General features: G+C 39.5%; 1 protein-coding gene across 2 annotated transcripts; it reads right to left on the bottom strand.

The window, feature by feature from the left end:
- Positions 1-8,120: 8,120 nt before the first annotated feature.
- LOC133650719 (myb/SANT-like DNA-binding domain-containing protein 2) lies at positions 8,121-22,015 on the bottom strand. 2 transcript variants are annotated; one of them, XM_062048305.1, is made up of 5 exons: positions 21,560-22,007; positions 15,709-15,792; positions 15,537-15,636; positions 15,398-15,461; positions 8,121-13,793 (listed from the first exon to the last, which is right to left on the bottom strand). In XM_062048305.1, the coding sequence occupies exons 1-5, from the start codon at positions 21,989-21,991 to the stop codon at positions 12,917-12,919; spliced, it is 1,557 nt and encodes a 518-aa protein (XP_061904289.1). In that variant the 5' UTR covers positions 21,992-22,007; the 3' UTR covers positions 8,121-12,916. The 2 variants fall into 2 exon arrangements, with proteins under 2 accessions (XP_061904289.1, XP_061904290.1); XM_062048306.1 differs by having other exon boundaries at positions 15,537-15,792; positions 21,560-22,015.
- Positions 22,016-22,387: the final 372 nt, after the last annotated feature.

Below are 22,387 nucleotides of genomic sequence, written 5' to 3'. Positions count from 1 at the left end.
AGCACAAGTGCAGCAGCAACAGTTCATTGTAAAAACAAGGGACCGATACATAGATGTAACTATTCACACTTATAAATCAAATTAAATTATATCATTTAAACATAATAAATGACCGCGTGAACAACACTCGCACATCACACTTCAAACACAGTAAAGGTAAATATACGTACGTGTTTGAATAATGTATAATTAATGGATATATGTTTGAACAATATTAAAAACATACTGTTATATTCAAATTAGTGTTGTCGAATGATTCATTCCTTTAAGTTAATCACACTATTGAATTATGACTTATCATGATTAATCACTGGTTCTTATTGCTTGCTTGCATCATTTAAATCAACTTAAAAAAAACACTGATATTTGGACACACATGCAATTTTATTTATACTCTATGACCAGGTTATTTAGTAGATACATCTACTGTTAAAATCTGGTTACTATACTTTAATCGAAAATTGCTTACATTTTTAAAATGTGAGCAGAAATTGTTACCTCTTGTTAATTCAACCTAAAGCATTGGTTGCACTTTATTCAAACAAGATGTGAATGCTTTGGTTATTAATCGTTGTTCACTTGCTTGTTTGTGTCCATTATTCATTACACATAATTCCCTTATAAGCTCAAGCACCCCCGCGACTCCGCAAGGGACAAGCGGTAGAAAATGGATCAATGGATGGAAAATTCCCTTACAAGCAGTAACCAGAATACAGGAAATTTCACCTGCAATATCCAGTATCCAATATTTATTTCACAGCTACATTAGGTTTTTTTTATTTAATTTTTTTAAATAAAAAGTTACTGAATCAATTTTAATTTACTGAATCATTTTGGATCGTATTGTTGTAAAAAAAATTATATTTTTCCTGAATCGTATCAGCAACCAAAAATCTCAAATCAAATAGTTACAACCTCAGTTAACACCCTATTAGGGGACACGCACCAATTAATTTATTTCAATGGATTTCATTGGGTAATGCTGTTTTTCAATATGGAACGGAACTTTATAGTAATTGCACTTAAAAAGTACAACAACATGACATTTTTAGTACAAACCCGTTTTAGATCAGACATAAATCATATAGGGTATACAGAACAGGAACACTGATAGTTGTCACATGGGCGACCCAACAGGGGTGAGAGTGGGAGGGGATAGTCTGATTCCTCTATGCTCCCAGACATTCGAGTGGAGTCTTCCAAAGGCAGTGCTGGCCATAGAAAGTCTATTGTTGATTTCCTCATCGATATGCCCATCCCTTGAAAATGTACCACCAAGGTAAGTGAATTGTTCAACTGCTTTCAGTGTCTTTTACTTGAATTGTTGATTGTTCATACACAGATCATGGAATAGGCTGATAAAGTTCTTCAGTCTTTTTCATGCTTATCGTGAGACCAAAGTTATCATAGGTTTTTGAAAACTTGTCCATGATGAGTTGCATGTTTAAGTGAGAGCTGGCATTCAGCAAAGAGAAGGTCTCTGATGACAGCATTCCTGACTTTTGTATGGCATTCAGACCTCTTAGGTTGAAAACGTTGCCGTCTGTCCTGTGCCTTATATGTTCACCGCTGGCTCACCACTGGTGAAGGCATCTGTCAACATTGCAGAGAATATCATACTCAACAGGGTCGGGCCAGAACATAGCCTTATTTGACTCTGTTGCTAACAGGAAAGTCTGGAGATGCTTTACCACCATCGAGCATGTGGGCCATCATCCCGTCATGAAATTGAAGAGTAATGCAGATGAAAGTTTTTGGGCATCTTAAACTTGGCCATGATCTTCCACAAACCCCCACGGCTAAAAGTGTCAAAAGCCTTGGTAAGGTCTAAAAACGTGACAATAGATCCTGTTCTTGGCACTTTTCTTGTAACTTATAGGCAGCAAACACAATACCAACAGTACCTCGGCCAAAACGGAAACCACATCCGCTTTTGGGAAGAAGGTCTTCTTCTAGATGCAAAATAAGCCTGTTGAGAAGCAGTCTGGCCAGTATTTTCCTAGCTATGCAAAGAAGTGAAATATAGCGATGATTATCGCAACATTGTTGGTTGCCTTTGCGCTTGCACAGGTGCACAATGGAAGCATCCTTGAATTCCTGTGGAAGTTTGCCTATTGTCCAGACAGAAATTAAAAGCTTGTGTAACTTTAGAGACAGACTGGGACCACCAGACGTGTAGATTTATGCAGGGATGGCATCAGCTCCTGGGACTTCACCACTGGACAGTTGCTTGATTGCTTTTTCAACTTTAGAGATAGATGGTGGACAGTCAAGCTCTGTGTTGATTTTGACCTGCGTAAGCCGGTTTATGGCTTCATCATTTATGAATGATGGACGGTTGAGAACTGTGTTGAAGTGCTCGGCCCAACGCTCCAAAATGTTCCCACGTTTCGTGATTAGCATATCACCATTTGAGCTAAGAAGAGGAGGTGAGTTGGAAGGCTGAGGTCCACAGAGACCTTTTAACAAGTCGTAAAAGCGTTTAGGGTCATGCATATCAACAAACTTCTGCATTTCCTCGGCTTTATTGCTGAGCCAGGTGTCTTGCATGTTGTGTAGTTCTGTCTCAACTCTCTGGCGCCTTCTTACTGATTGAACGTGGGTCTTGTTGGTGCGCTAAAAATAGCTTGATTTTTTGCAGAAACCATGTCCTGTATTGCCTGGTTATTTTCATCAAACCAGTCCTGGTTCTTCTGGGTCTTTTGACCTAAGATACTGAGGGAAGATAAATGAACAGTGTCTCTGAAAAGTGCCCAAGCTTCCTCAACTTTAAGGTGGCTGTAGTTTTGGTCATCGAGTTCCGTCTTCAGGTCATTGACAAGTTGAGAAGCTTTGTCGTCTAGCTTCAGTTCAGAGACATCAATTTTCTTGGGAGCCTTCCTCCCTTATGGTCGACGTTTAACCTGGAGGTGCAGTTTCAGCTCTGACATAACAAGCCTGTGGTCAGTCCAGAACTCAGCACCACAGAAAGCCTTAGAGACAAGAACATCCTATTGATCTGACTTCCTGGTAATGACGTAGTCCATCAAATGCCAGTGTTTTGATCTTGGATGCATCAAGGTGGACCTGTGATGTGTGCCCTGTCGGAAGAGTGTTGGTGATCAATAGTCCATGTGGCATGCAAGTTTTGAGCAGTAGAAGACCACTACATGAAGGTCTTGGGTTCGATCCTGGGCTCGGGATCTTTCTGTGTGGAGTTTGCATGTTCTCCCCGTGACTGCGTGGGTTCCCTCCGGGTAATCGGGCTTCCTCCAACCTCTAAAAACATGCACCTGGGGATAGGTTGATTGGCAACACTAAATTGGCCCTAGTGTGTGAATGTGAGTGTGAATGTTGTCTGTCTATCTGTGTTGTCAGGGTGTACCCTGCCTATACCGCCCAAATGCAGCTGAGATAGGCTCCAGCACCCCCCGCTACCCTGTAGGGGACAAGCGGTAAATGGATGGATGGATGTTTACCAATGACACCATCCCATGTTTGATGGTCCGTTCCAACTCTGGCATGGAAGTCTCTTAAGACAAGAAGTTTGTCTCCTTGGGGACGCTTGATATTGTCGAGTCCAGGTCCTGGTGGAATTTATTTTTGATGTCTTCTGGATTGGTCGGACCATATGCCTGTTTTAGGAATGCCTGCTGATCCTTTCCGGTGGAAAGCTGTATTGTCATGAGTCTGTCATTGATGCCCTTTGGTAGGCTAGACATGGTGTGTATCAACTTGGTCTTGATAGCAAAACCAACACCAGATTCACATTTATCAGCAGCGCTTCAACCACTCCAGAAAAACGTGTAACCACCATTGCTCTCTGAAAGCTGGACCTCCTCTGATAGACGTGGCCTCCGAAATTGCAGCGATGTCAATGTTGTACCGGTGAGTTCAAGTGCAGGTAGTGCAGTACGTCTGCCCAGTTGGTTTGCTTCGGAGTTGTCTTGGAGTGTTCTAACTTTCCACGTTCCTATAGTGAGTGGTGTCACCTTGTTTATTTTGTATTATTTTATATTTCAACCACATGAAACGGATTCCTGCCCTGTGTTGGCCCAGGTCATGTGAAGCAGGCAATGTTTAGGGCACCTTTTATGACCCCTTCCTCAGACTACGGAGGTGAGGGCTGCTAATTTACTCAGGGGGCTGCTGAACCCTACTACTGCTTTGGTCAGTGAAAAGCGACCCAATGCCCGTAGTCGCCTGTGCGTAGGTCTGCAACTACAGCTGCCAGTGGATCCACACATACTGCTTCGCCACTCGCCTATCACCACAGGGCTTAGTTGAAACTCAACCACTACAACTGTCAGGACTTGCACGTGAATTACTTTAAAGTGGGGAGAACTTGTCTAGTATAATCCACAATCCCTTGTCCAAGCCCATCTTGGTCCAATGGCAAGACAAAGACAAGACGACTGGAGATGAACCTAGATGCACAAGCTGCCGTAAGCTCAACTGTAGGGCTTCACTCCAACATTTCAGTGGGGTTGCTTCCTCGAGCCTTAAACTATCCCTAGTACTCACAAGGCTGTGAGGCCATTTGACCCACGACTGGGAGTCTGCTAGACGACCTCTGCCTGAAGCCGTAAGGTGCTCAGTATCCATGTGTCGCCATGGGGTGACTCTACCTAAGGCTTGTTGCTGGGGAGACTATATACTGGCAAGGGCATACTTATATACTCTGCTACCCCTTTTACATATCTGCTAGCCATCAGTGAAAGCTAAAAGCGGAAGATGACAAGCACACAACATGCTAGGCACATCACAACAGCCATTATGACACATACACTACCGTTCAAAAGTTTGGGGTCACCCAAACAATTTTGTGGAATAGCCTTCATTTCTAAGAACAAGAATAGACTGTCGAGTTTCAGATGAAAGTTCTCTTTTTCTGGCCATTTTGAGCGTTTAATTGACCCCACAAATGTGATGCTCCAGAAACTCAATCTGCTCAAAGGAAGGTCAGTTTTGTAGCTTCTGTTGCGAGCTAAACTGTTTTCATATGTGTGAACATGATTGCACAAGGGTTTTCTAATCATCAATTAGCCTTCTGAGCCAATGAGCAAACACATTGTACCATTAGAACACTGGAGTGATAGTTGCTGGAAATGGGCCTCTATACACCTATGTAGATATTGCACCAAAAACCAGACATTTGCAGCTAGAATAGTCATTTACCACATTAGCAATGTATAGAGTGTATTTCTTTAAAGTTAAGACTAGTTTAAAGTTATCGTCATTGAAAAGTACAGTGCTTTTCCTTCAAAAATAAGGACATTTCAATGTGACCCCAAACTTTTGAACGGTAGTGTACGTGTCCTGTATTTACTTGATATCGGATCAATACCAACATTTGTAGTATCACTCAGCCCTAGTTATCATTGGTTGACGACTTAGTTTCTATTTTTACCACGTATGACTGTCAAAATAATCCAGCATGGGGCCAAAAAATGGCAAAGGCCAGCACTTTGACAAAGAAGGTTTGCAAAACTATTGAATTCCACAAAAGTCTTCAATAAATGTAAAAATGATGTTAAACAGAGACACCCCGCAGGCTTACACATGCATGCATCCACGGAAAATGGATACCTCAACCCTATCCCACGGTCTTCGCACTTCACCCCACGTGGTAGACGGAAAACAGAGCAGCGCCCCTTGTGGCTGGCAGCTGCGGGCCGGATGCCTGCCCCGTCCCCCCTCGTTGCAAGTCTTGAGTCGTATGTTGCAATATAGATATGTGCTTTGCTATCGATTTTTTTTCCTCACCCCAGACTGAGATCGACCTTTTCTCCACCTTAAAGGGTGCTGTAAGTGGCGCCCATTAGCGTTTCTGTACAATGTGTGTCTGCTCTTGAATGGGTTTGTGCTGAAAATGAAATGTGTTGTACATGTGAAATGACAATGAAGATCCTCCTTCTTCTAAATGTTAATTTAAACATTTCATTCATTTTTTTACTTTTCCAGGGTGTACGCCGCCTTCCGCCCGAATGCAGCTGCGATAGGCTCCAGCACCCTTCGCCACCCCAAAAGGGACAAGCGGTAGAAAATGGATGGATGGATTTACATATATTTTGCACTGTTTTGTTGCATGTAAAACCCAAATAATTTTCAATAACGGGTTTTGTTTCAATATTTTTGGGTGTCTGGAAAGGATTAATTAGAACTTTTTTCGCTTCTGTTTTTGTATAATTTGGTTTTGTCGTACCTTTTCGAAACAAAAACTGATGTGCAGTTTAAATAATAACCTATATATTCATTTTTTTCCCTGAAATTTCTCCATGTTTAAACAAATCATTAAAATTATACTGTTTATATCTTTGTATATAAATAAATTAAAAAGTCAGCACGGGAATAAATAATTTCCCCGACTTTATTTCTCGTAGTTTTCAATATCACAAAGTAAATGCAGATTTTCCTGAGTTGGACTGCAAATCATTAGGACAATAATTCAAAAAAGGATTACAGATATTGTACTGGTCCTAACAGTGTGGGAGAATATTTAATGCTCCACAATAACTAGACATTACACGATGAGATGAGCGGGAGGAGCTTATCCAGGGAGTCCATTACCAGAGTAATAACAATGAAGAGTTTTCTCCTTTCTTTGAAGGCGTGCTAGTGTTTATGTAAATGTGTTTAAGAAATATCCATCATAACAACGCTCTTTAAATTACAAGTGGATGTTATAAATGTGTGTCCCTGCTTAACCCCACGCTGAACACTAAAACTCCTTCTTCTTTTTGACAACAAAAAATAAGACTTAATTTTTACCTTCTCAGGAAATGGTTATTACTTAACGTGCAATGGAAATTCACTTCATAAATTAAATTTTAATATATCAAAGCTGTACAGGTGATGTACAGCTTAGTTATGTAAAACAAGGTTGTATATAATAATAATATATAATAATACTTCACTTTTAATGTCATGGTTGGGTTAGGGTTCATTAAGGGAACAAAATACAAAATATAAAATTGCTTATTCTGTAATTACGGTTAATGTTCTTTTTTTTTATTTAATAAAACATTACAAAACTGCAATTACTGGAAGGTAATTCTTCAATAAATACTTTTTACAAATCAATTAATATATAAAAATAATTAATTGTACTATATTTTATTTGTTACATTATATTAGCGGTGCCATAAGTGCGGCATTGGGGCCATTTGGGACCGGCAGCTAATTTTCTAACATTCTAAAAATACAATAAAAACAAACAAAAACACTTGTAATTAAAAACAGACATAAAAAGTGGAACAAAAGAGCAAACAGGTGTAATATAATGAGACAAAGTAGAAATGTTGGTGCTAATAACCCACAGCTGACAATCAGGGTTTTTCCCCCCCTTTCATTTAGAAAATGAAAGATATCTAAATGTTCCCCACATCTTTTGATTTTTGTTACAGTTGTACAGGGTGTCCCTAAAGTCTGATCATATGACATAAAAACATTGTACCAGAATTTAAAAAAAAATTAAAATAAAAACATTAAATCCAAAAATTATTCTATATTTTTACAAATTTCATAAGTATTATGAATAATATAAAGTATATTAAATGTAATCAAATATTTATACAAATGTATACTATGAATAATATTTACATTATGTAAATTATGTATATATATATATATATATATATATATATATATATATATATATATATATATATATATATATATATATATATATATATATATATATATATATATATATATATATATAATAGGGGACGGCGTGGCGCAGTTGGGAGAGTGGCCGTGCCAGCAATCTGAGGGTTCCTGGTTTGATCCCCACCTTTTACCAACCTAGTTACATCCCTTGGGTCCCTGAGCAAGACACTTCACCCTTGCTCCTGATGGGTCATGGTTAGGGCCTTGCAGGGCAGCTCCCGCCATCAGTGTGTGAATGTGGAAATAGTGTCAAAGCGCTTTGAGTACCTTGAAGGTAGAAAAGCGCTATATATATATATATATATATATATATATATATATATATATATATATATATATATATATATATATATATATATATATATATATATATATATATAATAATTGTGCTAAAAAAAAAAAAACTCACACACACACAATATAATCTTTATTTCCAGTGTCCAGACATTAGGGACACAGTATATTTCAAAATGTAAGAATGATACACGTGAAATGTGTGTCTGCCTGTGTCAATAATTGGGACATTTCAGGCAGTTACTGTACATATTTTTATGGCTCTCTACTGCCGCCCGCTGGTCATTCGAGTAACCTACGACCCCAAATGTTCACCATGATGGTTGTAGGTTCCCTAACAAAGACACTATTCCTCACTAACTCCTGTGACATCTATCATCATATGAACAGCACAGCGTAGATATCGTTGGCTAAAAACGCGAGACAAAGTCAGGTCTCTGTTTATTATTTTTTATCAAATTTGTGACGATTACAAAATAAAACAAGGCGTGAACCAATGGAATTGAACACCGCAGACATTTAATGTACTGTACTGTATGGCAAAACAGACAAACATTGCACCTTTTCAAAATCTGGAATGCTTCATATTGTTTAATTTCTTTATTTAATGCGACATACTGTGTGTTCATATATTGTGTATACTATACATATATACAGACACGCACACAGTATATATACATCAGGTATATTGTATATAACAATGATTAAACAAACTAGACACATGTTGCATTTTTACATATATGCATATGAATTTTGAAAAGAAAAGGACGGTCATTTGAAAAATACATTTATTTTACTCCAGGGTCAAAGTTGAGCTCTTGGGATCACTGTTGAAAATTAAACTTAAATTGACATTCTTTGTTGGGTTTGCTCATTTTGGTTTAAAATTAAACTATGCAGAACTGTCCTCAATGGTAATGTCGACTAAACATAATAAATACATAAATAGAAATAGATTACCGTCCATTATGTGGTCCGTGGTCTTAAGAAAGGTTGGCAACCACTGCTTTCCATGATCAACTATAGGAAAATCCAACAATGAATTGATTTCATGTTGTTTCTTAAACATCATTGTTATAATGGGATTGGAGAATACTTCTGAATGTTCTGAACTCCTATCTCCATGCAGCAAGAGGCCATCAGAGCAGAGGTTCAGACCATAAGGTTTCTCATTGTCATCCCACTGGGTTGACTTTTTTCTTGCCCTGATGTGGGATCTGAGACGAGGATGTCGTTGTGGCTTGTGCAGCCCTTTGAGACAAGCGTGATTTAGGGCTATATAAGTAAACTTTGATTGATTGACAAGAAAGTAGGCTTAAAAATCAGAGTAATCAACAGTTCCTCAGAGGTAAAGAAATTCTAAATTATCAAAAAAATTAAAATCAATTTAACAAAACGTTTGTGCAAGTGTGTCTAATTGAAAATGACTTACAGTATACATGTACATTGAATTAAACCCCAGAAAGCAACAACTCCTATGCACTTTTCATGACGGTCCATCAGTCAAGTTAGAGGCAGTCCTAAAATATTGTTGATATCTGTTATGGTCCCTTTGTTGCCTTGCTCACTGAGGTAGACACATAGTCTGAAGTCACCACCCAAACACACACATTCACACCACAAGCAGCAGACATTGAAGTAGTGCACATTTGATTGACATTCGTTACACATTAAATAACTTAACAATTTCTGTTTTCATCGACAACAAATGTAGCTATATTGTGCATCATTATAGATTGTGTGTTAAGAGCGACAGTAATAACAAATCAATTTTAATGTGAGCGGAAGCAGGACTCATTACGAAAAAAGTTTGGCGATGGACTCAAATTTAGTGCTTCTTCAATTCCCCAAAATTATGAATCAACTACAGAAGATCAGGAGGGTAAATATTGCACAATTAAGTATTTTACAATCAACTTAGAAAATGTTGTATGTTGTTTTTTCGTATAAAACTGAAACATGTTCAAGCCTTCTAATGTCGTGATTTGTGTGACAGGGACTGGAAATCAAAATGGGATTAAGGATGGGCGATGTAACTTCAAAATCCATATCATGAAATATATTGCAGCCTCTGCAATAACGATATAAATCACAATATATAATACAGCAATAGTAATAGAATCATTTCAAAAAGGGGTTATAAAGGCTCCTAAACGCTGACAAATGCGATAATATCTTGTGTATTTTCCGGTTGTTGTTTTTTAAACTATTATTAATCTAATTGCTAATTTACTGTCAACTACTTTCTGTTGTAACATTGTTCTATCAACACTTCTGTTAAAATGTAACAAACACTTTATGTGCTGTTGTTGGGATACTTATTAGTTTTGGGTAGTACTACAAATGTGGGTATATACCGTATCCAGTTTCAAGTAGTTACAGAGGCGGTATTGGTCAAACCAATACTAATACTAAACTTGGTATTGTTACTGTCAATATTACCGTGCTTTTCTGTGACCTACTATGGTGTGTAGTGTGGCATGCTCAGCTATTCCTTGTCCTTCAGAGAGACACTTGGAAGAAACAAAGGTTATTTGCCACCATGAATGAGAGTATTAGAGATTTAGAAACAATTTTGTACTGTGCTCGCTAGCAAGGGCACCATGTGTTGAGGATGCCTTTGTTCGCTTGTCGCAGTCAAACCTGCGGGACATAGCTAAATTGTGTCAACAACATGCATTATCACGATATGATGATAATATTCAAATCTAATGAAAGCCAAATGTATCTAATTTACATCACATATCTTCTGTATTGTGCAACCGCTTTCAAATGTGACATACATATTGGTCCTTCACTTTATAAATCATCATTAGGATTAGATGTAATTGCCTCGAGCTACGTATGTTAGCATAGGGACTGGTACTACAAAGGAGTTAATGGCAGAGGGGGTCAACAGTTGTCTATTGGGTCAAAGTTCAGAGTTTTATAGGTAGCATGATGTGGCTAATGCATCCAAGATAACTGAATTTGCAATCAATAAGGTCACAGATCACTAAGGACTGTTGTCATTCTTGGGGACTTCATTGAAGTACAAAGTCAGTAAACACCATATTGTTCCCTATCTGGACTTGAATTGTGTGTATGTTTGTTTTATGAAGACAATATGATGTCTCTTTAAAATGTAATTTTTCCTTTTCTGGTCTTGGAAATGACAAACTGTTTGGCGGTGCGTGTGGACTGGATGGCTACTCTCCCTGAGCTTGGAAATTAGCTCCAGAGTACAGGGTGAGAGAGAAACGTAGCTCGAGTCTTCCGTATGTCTTGCATGTATAGACAAAATGAACAATAAAGAATCTTTGAATTCTTTATATGTGGAAAACGTGCGCTTCTGACAAGAATGATGGAAATGTGCAGCAGGGGTCAATCTGTGTTTATGAATGTGGATTATATGTTTACATTCACAGGAACAGTCAATGTAACTGAACCTTGTCCTTTCGGACGTTGATTTGCTTTTGGATTACAGTTGGGACACTACATTTCGCTTCATTTTTTAAAACATATTCCACATGTTTTTTTGGCCTAAATATGTTGTGGCGGATTGATTAAGCTATTCACCAAGCGGGACTTCCGTTTCCGAGTTAAGGGTGACAATGCTAACGACAACACGGCTGCTCATGTTGGCGCTACTGTATCTTCACCGCAACAATCTAAAGTTGACAAACTTTTGACGGAACAACTTTTTGATGGACTTTCCCCTCCGCCCCCCCAACTCCTGACTCACCAATTACATCTCCATATTGGTCAAACGACAACAGCTGGACATAGCATCAGAGCCGGCGCAGCACTTTGAGCTAACAAGACCACAATGTGAGATCAGCAGATGTTCGACCAAAGTAGTGATGAACTCTTGATGCACTTCATCTTCGACATCAATAACAGAGCTTGGGCTTGAAAGCAGACACGAATTGCTAAAATCACAGCTAAAGATCGTAGCTCCATCTGTCAAGTGGGCAAAGTTTTTGCAGAAGAATTTAGGCCCATGGTTTCAGCACATGGAGGTGCAGTTCTAACTTAGAAGTATTACCCAGGATGTGAAGAAGTATTTCCAAGTCGTGGCCGGGTGACAACCATAGCAATGACGCTTGAAGGATCCTCTGGGCTATAGTTAAGTACTGTACAAATTCAGTACAAACTATATTGGGTTAAATTATAGTAAAGGTGTTATTTAATGTTTAGAGGGCTGTAATTATGTTAAAAACACATATTTAGAAGGTCGCAAACAGTTTTGTTATGCTCCAAGTATCAAATATTTGATTTATTAATAATAATTCTACTTCGCTGAAATTTGTTTTCCACTGTCATATCTGGTACCAATTAACCGCGATAAATGAGGGACGACTGTACTTTGAGTAACAATCATGTTAATGTTTGCAACCGGTCTAACATTAGTGCTCACAAAACCTGCACTTACGATTGAAACTTCAAATGATTTATATCTCAACTAACTAAACTTTCCAATGACGTACACGCAATTAGGGGTCGGCATAAAACCACCCACTTAGTCATGAAAATAAACAGCAGGGGTTGAAGCCATCAACATACATACAGTACGTTGATGTCCGCGCCATATTAGATTTGGCGAGGGCGAATGGAGATATCTCAGTCTTGCGTTTAATGGAATTGTACCGACCGGTTTACAGTCCAAACCAGATCTTGTGCTATTACCGTTTTTGGTAAAACTGAAAAAATACTTTTGATTGTATTTGGCAATTATAACATCATTTTATAAGAATAATTTGCTGACTTTGTGGCTAATACTATGAACTTAGGCACATAGTACTATGAATTCCTAAGGTGAAACCAGCCTCCAAACAAAGAAGAAAGTTGCACTATGAAGTGCGGTCCATTTCTGTGTGTCATATGTGCCTATGGTTTAACAGCTAAAGTGGCAATGTTACTGAAACACCAAATTTGAGTCATTGCCAAAACCTTTGGGCACAAAGTAAGTGTTTCACAACCTGTGAGACAGTTAAAATGCTTCCTTGTTGTTGTATTTTAAAGAATAACCAATAGCAGTTTCTAGGCACTCCACCAGCGACCCTGCAGATAAGAAGTCCAAATCCACTTCTATGAATTTTATGTAAATGGCCAAACAACGAATGGGGTCTTCGTCTTTCATTGAGTCATCTGTGACGCCGTCTTGGCGGTTCTCTTGAAGGAAGCAAGTCACAGAGGAGGGCTCACCTTGGACGTAGTGCTTGCTCGAACCCTGAAAATGTTGGAGGACACACTGTTGTATGTTCCTATCTTCAGCTATGCCAAGGTAGCAGTAAGTGACTTTGGTTCTAGTGCTCTCACAATCCCCTGCTCCTTCTGCCCAATTCTCAGAGTCACACTGAGGTAAGCTACAGTTTTTAATATCATCCTGGTCAGATGATGCCTCCTCAAAACCAATAGCGTATAGTCCATATGCCTTAGGGATGTCCCCAGGTAGGAGGTAGTGGTATGTCCGCATGCTACACACTGCTTCCCTGGACAGAGCCACGGGGATCCAGTCTACTTCCATATGCAGCTCTAGGCAACGTGCCTCGCTGATGGTAATGTCCAAGTACTTGTAGTAGACATTTTTCCAGTTCATCTTTTGAACTTTGTTCATAATAATTTTGCCCTCAGGCTTCTCAGGGTTGAAGTATTCTCGAAGCCTCTTTCCCAGCGGCACCTGTGAGCTTATCTCCGCATTATGATAACGGACGTCCTCTCGCCAGCGAGTGTTATAGCCAATGCCAAAAATGGCCAGCTTGTTAGAGAGGTGCAGCCGAGAAAACTCAGTCCAAGACTGAAAGTGCTCCCATTTCAGGTGCACTGAATCTAGGATACGAATCAACGTCTGCATAAATTCCATTTTTCTGCAAAGAAGGAAAAGAAACATCACATTAATGACTTGCTTTGTTTTCTTTCATTACCAGGTTTTATTTGCCGAGGACCAAAACATGTGGAACAAACGTTTGTTTGCCCGCAAATAATCCCATGGAATAGAGGTCCAAAACAAAAGATCCCACAAAGAGGTGTAACGGCATTAGGCAAGGGCCGGCATTTTGAATGGACAGCTTTTGTATGAAAACTTAAGTCAAAAATATAAATGTGTCATTTTAAAAGGTTTTTATTTAAAAGAAGAAAAAAATGACTTGTCAGCTAAACAATCCATTTTTAAACAATATAATAGAGCATGATGAAAGTGGAGTCCATGCATTTAAGATAACTTAAAATACCTGAATTATTTGTAAATAAATGATAAGGTACAGTTCTTAATACAATCTACTGTAACATTAAAGGCCTTCTGAAATGAATTTTTTTTATTGAAACGGGGATAGCAGATCCATTCTATGTGTCATACTTGATCATTTTGCGATATTGCCATATTTTTGCTGAAAGGATTTAGTAGAGAACAACGACGATAAAGTTCGCAACTTTTGGTCGCTGATAAAAAAAGCCTTGCCTATACCGGAAGTAGCGTGACGTCACACAAAACAAATAATTGATAAAAAGTACGATTTTAAAAATAAATACAATTAGGCAGGAGCTCAAAACTGAATCTTAACATGTTTTAGAAACTTTTTTTTTTTTTTACAAGTTGTCAATGAGTGTTACAGTTGTTGAAGTGTTCATTTGATGACTTGTTTAGTTTGCTGCCAATTGTAACTGTATTCCAGTGTTAAAGTAAAATATAACATTATTTCCGTGCTTCTGATCTTCGTTAGCTAGCTGGTGTTATCCATGTTGACATGCTATATCTTCCATGTTAGGATTTGTGTCACTAATGTTAAATGCAAAGAGTAGTTTGTTCATGGCAACTTAACTTCACCTTAAATATAGTTTATAGCGATTGGTGGTATTTTTCAGTCTCCAAAGGAGAAACGTAAAAGCATCCGCATAATTCAACTTACTGCATTATCATCGTAATTTATTTTGATGAACAACTGTAGTCATTAGGTGTTCAAAAACCAATTGCCGCTCCATTTCAACTTAAAGACAGCATAGGACCAATACAGACGATCAATAATAAATAGGTTAGCGTTTTTCATATGGTTTAGTCATTTCATTGATCAAGCCTTTTCTAATATTGCACACTACAAACTATTAAAAGTATGATGATTTATGCTGATATTGTACTGAGTCCATATCGGCCAGTGCTAAATGCTCCATTAATGGTATTCTATCGGATGTGAAAAAGATCTATTGGGACACCCCTGCCAAACAATAATATTAATCTTATTAACATGACAGCATGTCAATTGTATCTCTGCATGGTCGCGTTTACACCTTTATTTTGACTTTTAATAACGTTTTTGAAATGTAACTGTGGAGGAGTGATGACATCACAATCGGCTGTGTTGCGCTTGTGCATGTGCATAATTAGAGTGGGATCCGCCGAAAGCAGTTAACCTTGTTTTAAATACTGTAGTATGATTTGGTGATTCACAACTTGCAAACTGCGCCAATTTTGACTTACTGGGTTCGTGCTGACAGCTCAGCTTGAATCCGAAGAGCTTTGTTTTTTGGCACCTGTATTTTTTCTAGACAGAACAAAGAAAATGAGATTTTAGTCCACAGTTACCTGCCTCTTTGTCACAATCTCACTAAAAACTCACCACTGTTCATGTCTACCTCCTGGAATGCAGAGTCCAGCACTTGGTTACACCAATCCTCTTGGGAGTAATCTTCTACGGTGCTGCTATCAGACTCCATGTCCTGGTAGAGTCCACTACTGTTGATCAGGACTGGGGCACAAGTCTGGGGGTCCCAGCCTCCCTGACCAAATACCTTCTCTAGCTGCTCTATAGTGTAGCTGCTCTTCCTCTTGCCGATGCCATGCTCTTTCACGCGGCTGTAGCAGCGCCTCAGTGTCTGTGTGACAAGAGAAGAAAGATATCCAACAGTAAGTACAGCACAAACACGTGCACAGCCTATCTAACTGCAATGTTCGCCCTCCTCTACAACTGCATTTTGAACGGACAGCATTTGCATGTGCGTTTTTTATTGATCAAGCCTTTTCTAATGTTGCACACTACAACTTCATCCTCGGCCTTCTGTATCGCTTACGGAATTAAATGACACATCTTGATTTTGACTTTTAAGAAAGATATTGAAATGTAAATGTGGATTAGTGCATAAACATGCACTAATGTAGCTGACTGCGACCACGAGAGGGACAAGCGGTAGAAAATGGATGGATGGATGTATTGCAATCGCTCCTCTGCACACAATAGAGAGCAGATAAGAGATTATAAACATGAACCTGTAGAGACAGAAATGTGTGCTTCCATGTACAAAACCCAAAACCAGTGAAGTTGGCACATTGTGTAATTCGTAAATAAAAACAGAATACAATGATTTGCAAATCCTTTTCAACTTATATTCAATTGAATACACTGCAAAGACAAGATATTTAATGTTCGAACTGAGAAACGTAATTTTTTTTCTTCAAACAATCATTAACTTAGAACTTAATGGCAGCAACACATTGCAAAAAAGTTGGCACAGGGGCAATTTTACCACTGTGTTACATGGCCTTTCCTTTTAACAACACTCAGTAAACGTTTGGGAACTGAGGAAACCAATTTTTGAAGCTTTTCAGGTGGAATTCTTTCCCATTCTTGCTAGATGTACAGCTTTAGTTCAACAGTCCAGGGTCTCTATTGCGGTATTTGACGCTTCACAATGCGCCACACATTTTCAATGGGAGACAGGTCTGGACTACAGGCAGGCCAGTCTAGTACCCACACTATTTTACTGTGAAGCCACGCTGTTATAACACGTGGCTTGGCATTTTCTTGCTGAAATAAGCAGGGCCGTCCATCATAACGTTGCTTGGATGGCAACATTTGTTGCTCCAAAAGCTGTATGTCCCTTTCAGCGTTAATGGTGCCTTCACAGATGTGTAAGTTACCCATGCCTTGGGCACTAATACACCCCCATACCATCACAGATGCTGGCTTTTAAACTTTGCACCTAGAACAATCTGGATGGTTCTTTTCCTCTTTGGTCCGGAGGACACAACGTCCACAGTTTCCAAAAACAATTTGAAATGTGGACTTGTCAGAACACAGAACACTTTTCCACTTTGCATCAGTTCATCTTAGATGAGCTCGGGCTCAGCACAGCCGGCAGCATTTCTGGATGTTGTTGATAAATAGCTTTCGCTTTGCATAACAGAGTTTTTACTTGCACTTACAGGTGTAGCGACTAACTATAGTAACTGACAGTGGTTTTCTGAAGTGTCCCTGAGCCCATGTGGTGATATCCTTTACACACGGATGTCACTTTATGATGCAGTACCACCTGAGGGATCGAAGGTCCGTAATATCATTGCTTACATGCAGTGGTTTCTCCAGATTCTCTGAACCTTTTGCTGATATTACAGACCGTAGATGGTGAAATCCCTAAATTCCTTGCAATAGCTCGTTGAGAAATGTTGTTCCTAAACTGTTCGACAATTTGCTCACAAAGTTGTGACACTCGCCCCACCCTTGTTTGTAAATGACTGAGCATTTCATGGAAGCTGCTTTTAAACACAATCATGGCACCCATCTGTTCCCCAATTAGCCTGCTCACCTGTGGGATGTTCCAAATAAGTGTTTGATGAGCATTCCCCAGTCTTTTTTGCCACTTGTGCCAACTTTTTTTAAACATGTTGCAGGCATCAAATTCCAAGTGAGCTAATATTTGCAAAAAATAACAAATTTTACCAGTTCCAACGTTAATTATCTTGTCTTTGCAGTGTATTCCAATTGAATATAGGTTGAAAAGGATTTGCAAATCATTGTATTCTGTTCTTATTTACGATTTACACAACACACCAACTTCTCTGGTTTTGGGTTTTGTACATCAGAATATGCTAAGCTATTTGATTTTAATATAATTTGGCATAAGTGACAAAGCAAATAATTGTTAGTGTTAAATGGAATATACCTCATTAATGAATTAGTTTATTCATCAGAACATGTTGAGAACCTAGGGCTGGGCCGACAATACGATACTAATATATATCACGATAGACACAATCAATATTAATATAAAAGGCGGTCGATAAAATATTGGATATATTTATGTTTTTTAGTCAGAATGAACCAGAAAATATGAAGAACGTTTTTTTTCATGAAGCCACTCGCACTTTGGGAATGCAGGAAACAGGAAGTGTCACTGAGCAATGGCAGGGACACGTTAACAGCCAATCATATAACAGTCTCAAGTACACCTTTCCTGCTGTTCGGCTCCCAGTCCCAGACTACGGTCGAGGAGCGCAGGGGTAGGTGAGGAGCGCAGTGAAGACGTTCCCTCCAGGACCGATGTTTTCGTCTGGGGTAACACCCTTCACTTTACCCGACAATGGGTCGGCTAAGCTCCGCTTTCGGGTCAGACTGACAAGGCCGTTAATTCATGACAATTTGGTTGCTTTATTCGTATTTCTTCAGGACACAACTGGACACATTCGCCAGTCGCTCTCCTAACTCTTCTACTTATTTCATTCACCCATTCTTAAAGGTTGCGTCACTGCTGTTTGCAGATGATGTGGTCCTGATGGCACCTTCGTTTCGTGACCTTCAGCAGCCGAGTGTTCAGCGGCTGGAATGAGGATCAGCATCTCCAAATCTGAGGCCATGGTTCTCAGCAGGAAACCGATGGTTTGTACAGTCCAGGTAGAGGACGAGACTCTGTCCCAGGTGGAGGAGTTTAAGTATCTCGGGGTCTTGTTCACGAGTGAGGGAAAGATGGAGAAGGAAATCAGCCGGAGAATCGGAGCAGCATTGCAGTCACTCTGCCGCACTGTTGTGACGAAACGAAAGCTGAGCCAGAAGGCAAAGCTCTCGGTCTACCGAGCTATCTACATTCCTACTCTCACCTATGGTCATGAAGTGTGGGTCATGACCGAAAGAATAAGATCACGGATACAAGCGGCCGAAATGAGTTTCCTCAGAAGGGTGCCTGGCATCTCCCTTAGAGATAGGGTGAGAAGTTCAGTCAGGGGGGGAACAAGGAACGCAACAAATAAGCGGCGTTTGGTAATTTTAACGTGAAATAAATTATATTGATATTTTCTTAATTCATATCTTGTTTAAAAATATATCGATATATCTTACACACTCGATATATGGCCCAGTCCTATAGGAGCTACTTACCAGTTAGTAGTCAGCGCTTAAGTAAATATTTTTCTGAACTCGTGAAATTATTTTTTACTTGAGTCATATTTCACTAAAGAAAATATTCTCAAACTGTGATACACAGGATATATCAAGTGGTATGCCAAAGAATCACTCGATTGAAGTACAGTACTGTTTTTTTTCTCCTATATTCAAAACACAGTATTATTTTTTAAATTGTGTGTAAGGCTACAGTGGCCAAAACTATCAATAATAAATAATGTCTACTTTTAATGAATGCTTAAGCCTACTATGCTACTGCATTTTGATCTTGGTCATTATGGTGGTACTTGGAGAGCTAAATTTTCTCTGAGGTGGTACTTGGTGAAAAAAGTTCATAGAACAGAAATAAACAGTACCTGATCACATTGTATGGCTACTCTACCCTCCTACAAATAATTTAGTGCCATCATGGCAGGCCCGTGTAAATATATGTCCTCTGTGCTACTGCCATCATTCAACGTGTATGTTAAAGCTCAACTGGTTGTCGTATTCCTTATAGCAGCGTTTTTCAACCTTTTTTTGGCCAATGCACATTTTTTGCGTTGAAAAAATCCAGAGGCACACCACCAGCAGAAATCATTAAAAAACTAAACTCAGTTGACAGTAAAAAGTCGTTGTCGCAATTGTTGTAAAAGACTTTAAACCAGTGGTTCTTAACCTTGTTGGAGGTACCGAACCCCACCAGTTTCATATGCACATTCACCGAACCCTTCTTTAGTGACAAATAAAATGTTTTTTGTTGTTTTTTTTTTTTCAAATTCAAGACAAAGTCATGTTTTTTTTTTACTAGTGCACAACATGAACCGTGCATGAACATCACCTTGTTCAAAGAACAAAACCAACACAGTGCATGAACTCACAACGAATTACACACTTGCAAATCAGATGGAAAATTAGAGGGAACATTGTTTGGGGGTATCCATAATACTTAGACTTTTTTTTTTATTGTCATTCCAATTTAAACTTTACAGTACAGATACGCCGATAGGGAGAAGTTTTTATTTACACAATTGATTGAATTAAACTTTTATTAGTAGATTACACAGTACAGTACATATTCCGTACAATTGACCACTAAATGGTAACACCCGAATAAGTTTTTCAACTTGTTTAATTAAGTCGGGGTCCACGTTAATCAATTCATGAGTCTGGTGTGTCTTGACCGCTGCGGCGGAGGCTCTGCCAAACCCCTGAGGCCGACTCACCGAACCCCTAGGGTTCGACCGAACCCCTAGGGTTCGATCGAACCCAGGTTAAGAACCACTGCTTTAAACCATAACCAACCATGCATCCTTATAACTCTTGTCTCAAAGTAGGTGTACTGTCACATCAAATCATGACTTATTTTGAGTGCTTTGTTGTTTTCCTGTGCATAGTGTTTTAGTTCTTGTCTTGCGCTCCTATTTTGGTGGCTTTTTTCTCTTTTTTTTGTATTTTCCTGTAGCAGTTTCATGTCTTCCTATGGGCGATAATTCCCGCATTTACTTTGTTTTAGCAATCGAGAATATTTCAGTTGTTTTTTTTAACCTCCTTTGCGGGTACATTGTTGATTGTCATGTCATGTTTGGATGCACATTGTGGACGCCGTCTTTGCTCCACAGTAAGTCTTTGCTGTCGTCCAGCATTCTGTTTTTGTTTACTTTGTAGCCAGTTCAGTTTTAGTTTCGTTCTGCATAGCCTTCCCTAAGCTTCAATGACTTTTCTTAGGGGCACTCACCTTTAATGTCATATTTGGATGCACATTGTGGACGCCGTTTTTGCTCCACAGTAAGTCTTTGCTGTCGTCCAGCATTCTGTTTTTGTTTACTTTGTATCCAGTTCAGTTTTGTTCTGCATAGCCTTCCCTAAGCTTGAATGCCTTTTCTTAGGGGCACTCACCTTTTGTTTATTTTTGGTTTAAGCATTAGACACCTTTTTACCTGATGTTTAGATGTCCGCTGTTTCGGACATCTACAAAGCAATTAGCTACCTGCTATCCCCCGTCCGAACCCCCCGGATTGTAAATAATGTTAATAATTCAATGTATATACTCTGATGATTAACTTGTGTGATGACTGTATTATGCTGATAGTATATATTTATACCATGAATTGATTTACGTGGACCCCGAAACAAGTTCAAAAACTTATTCGTGTGTTACCATTTAGTGGTAAATTGTACGGAATATGAACTGTACTGTGCAATCCACTAATACAAGTTTCAATCAATCAATCAATGCTGCCACCTACTGATATGGAAGAGTATTACATGGTTACTCTGCCGAGCTCTAGACAGCACAGACACTCAACAACAACACATAATATGCAGATTATAAATATTGGTTTGCAAAAAATATTTTTAACCCAAATAGGTGAAATTAGGTAATCTCCCACGGCACACCAGACTGTATCTAGCGGCATACTCATACTGGTGGTTGAAAAACACTGCCTTATAGTATGACGCTGATGGTCGATGGACGTTTACGTGTGTACCTTCATCCTCTCCCGGCACTGAGACGGCGTCCTCTCGTAGCCCAGCTCCGACAAAGCTCTGGACACCCGCTCGTACATGGCAGGGCCGGGCGCCTTGCCGGTGAACATGGTGCCCGCGACCTCCAACTGCTGCATCTTGGCCTCCGTCAGCCGCTCGTTGCCCCAAACCGCGATGAGCGCGTTCGTTTCGGACGGCGTCCACGACATCCCCCGGCAAGCCGTGTAGCTGTTGGAGGAGGAGGAGGCCGCTGTCCGACCGGCAGCCCCGCAGCCCACGTTCAAAGGCGAGAAGCGGTTGGGTGTGGAGGGGTCGGAGTGGTATTGGTTACTGTCACTCAAATCCTCCGACTCGGGGGAAGGCGCCTCTGTCTTCGGTATCTTCAACGGCGTCGACAGTTCTGGCGATTGGTCTGCTTTGCAGGACGCCGCCATGTTGTCTATGTCGCTCCGGTTGGTGGGCGGGAAATAGGACTTGCGCGTCCTATCCCAGCGTCGACATTATTGATACCAAAGAGTTTCCGTATCGGATCGCTACAAGCATGATGAGATCGATATTTTTCCCATTCTTTTTTTTAGGTTCCCCCACACACAAATATATTTGTGTTGTATCGTTCATATCATATCGTTCACTATGAATAACAATCTGACACTGGCAGGTTTAAGTGATGGGTATATATGTGTACAGCAGCTCTGGTAATGGGTACATTCGCACCCACCTGCACAAATGTACTTCAAAATGTAACAATCAAAATAAATATGACTTTTGTTGTTGTTTACTAGGGCATGCATATATAATATGCATTAGTTTGACGATTTAAAATCAACGAT

Source organism: Entelurus aequoreus, linkage group LG05, assembly GCF_033978785.1.
Source record: "Entelurus aequoreus isolate RoL-2023_Sb linkage group LG05, RoL_Eaeq_v1.1, whole genome shotgun sequence".
NCBI lineage: Eukaryota > Metazoa > Chordata > Actinopteri > Syngnathiformes > Syngnathidae > Entelurus > Entelurus aequoreus.
Note: the sequence above shows the minus strand (reverse complement) of the source record. Positions and strands in the feature narration are given on the sequence as shown.

Coding starts and splice junctions, on each gene's coding strand:
- LOC133650719 (XM_062048306.1), bottom strand. CDS start 21,991: ATGGCGGCGTCCTGCAAAGCAGACCAATCGCCAGAACTGTCGACGCCG. Junction 15,462..15,536: donor GGAGGTAGACATGAACAGTG/GTGAGTTTTTAG, acceptor TGTTCTGTCTAG/AAAAAATACAGGTGCCAAAA. Junction 13,794..15,397: donor GAGCTGTCAGCACGAACCCA/GTAAGTCAAAAT, acceptor CCTTCTTTGCAG/AAAAATGGAATTTATGCAGA.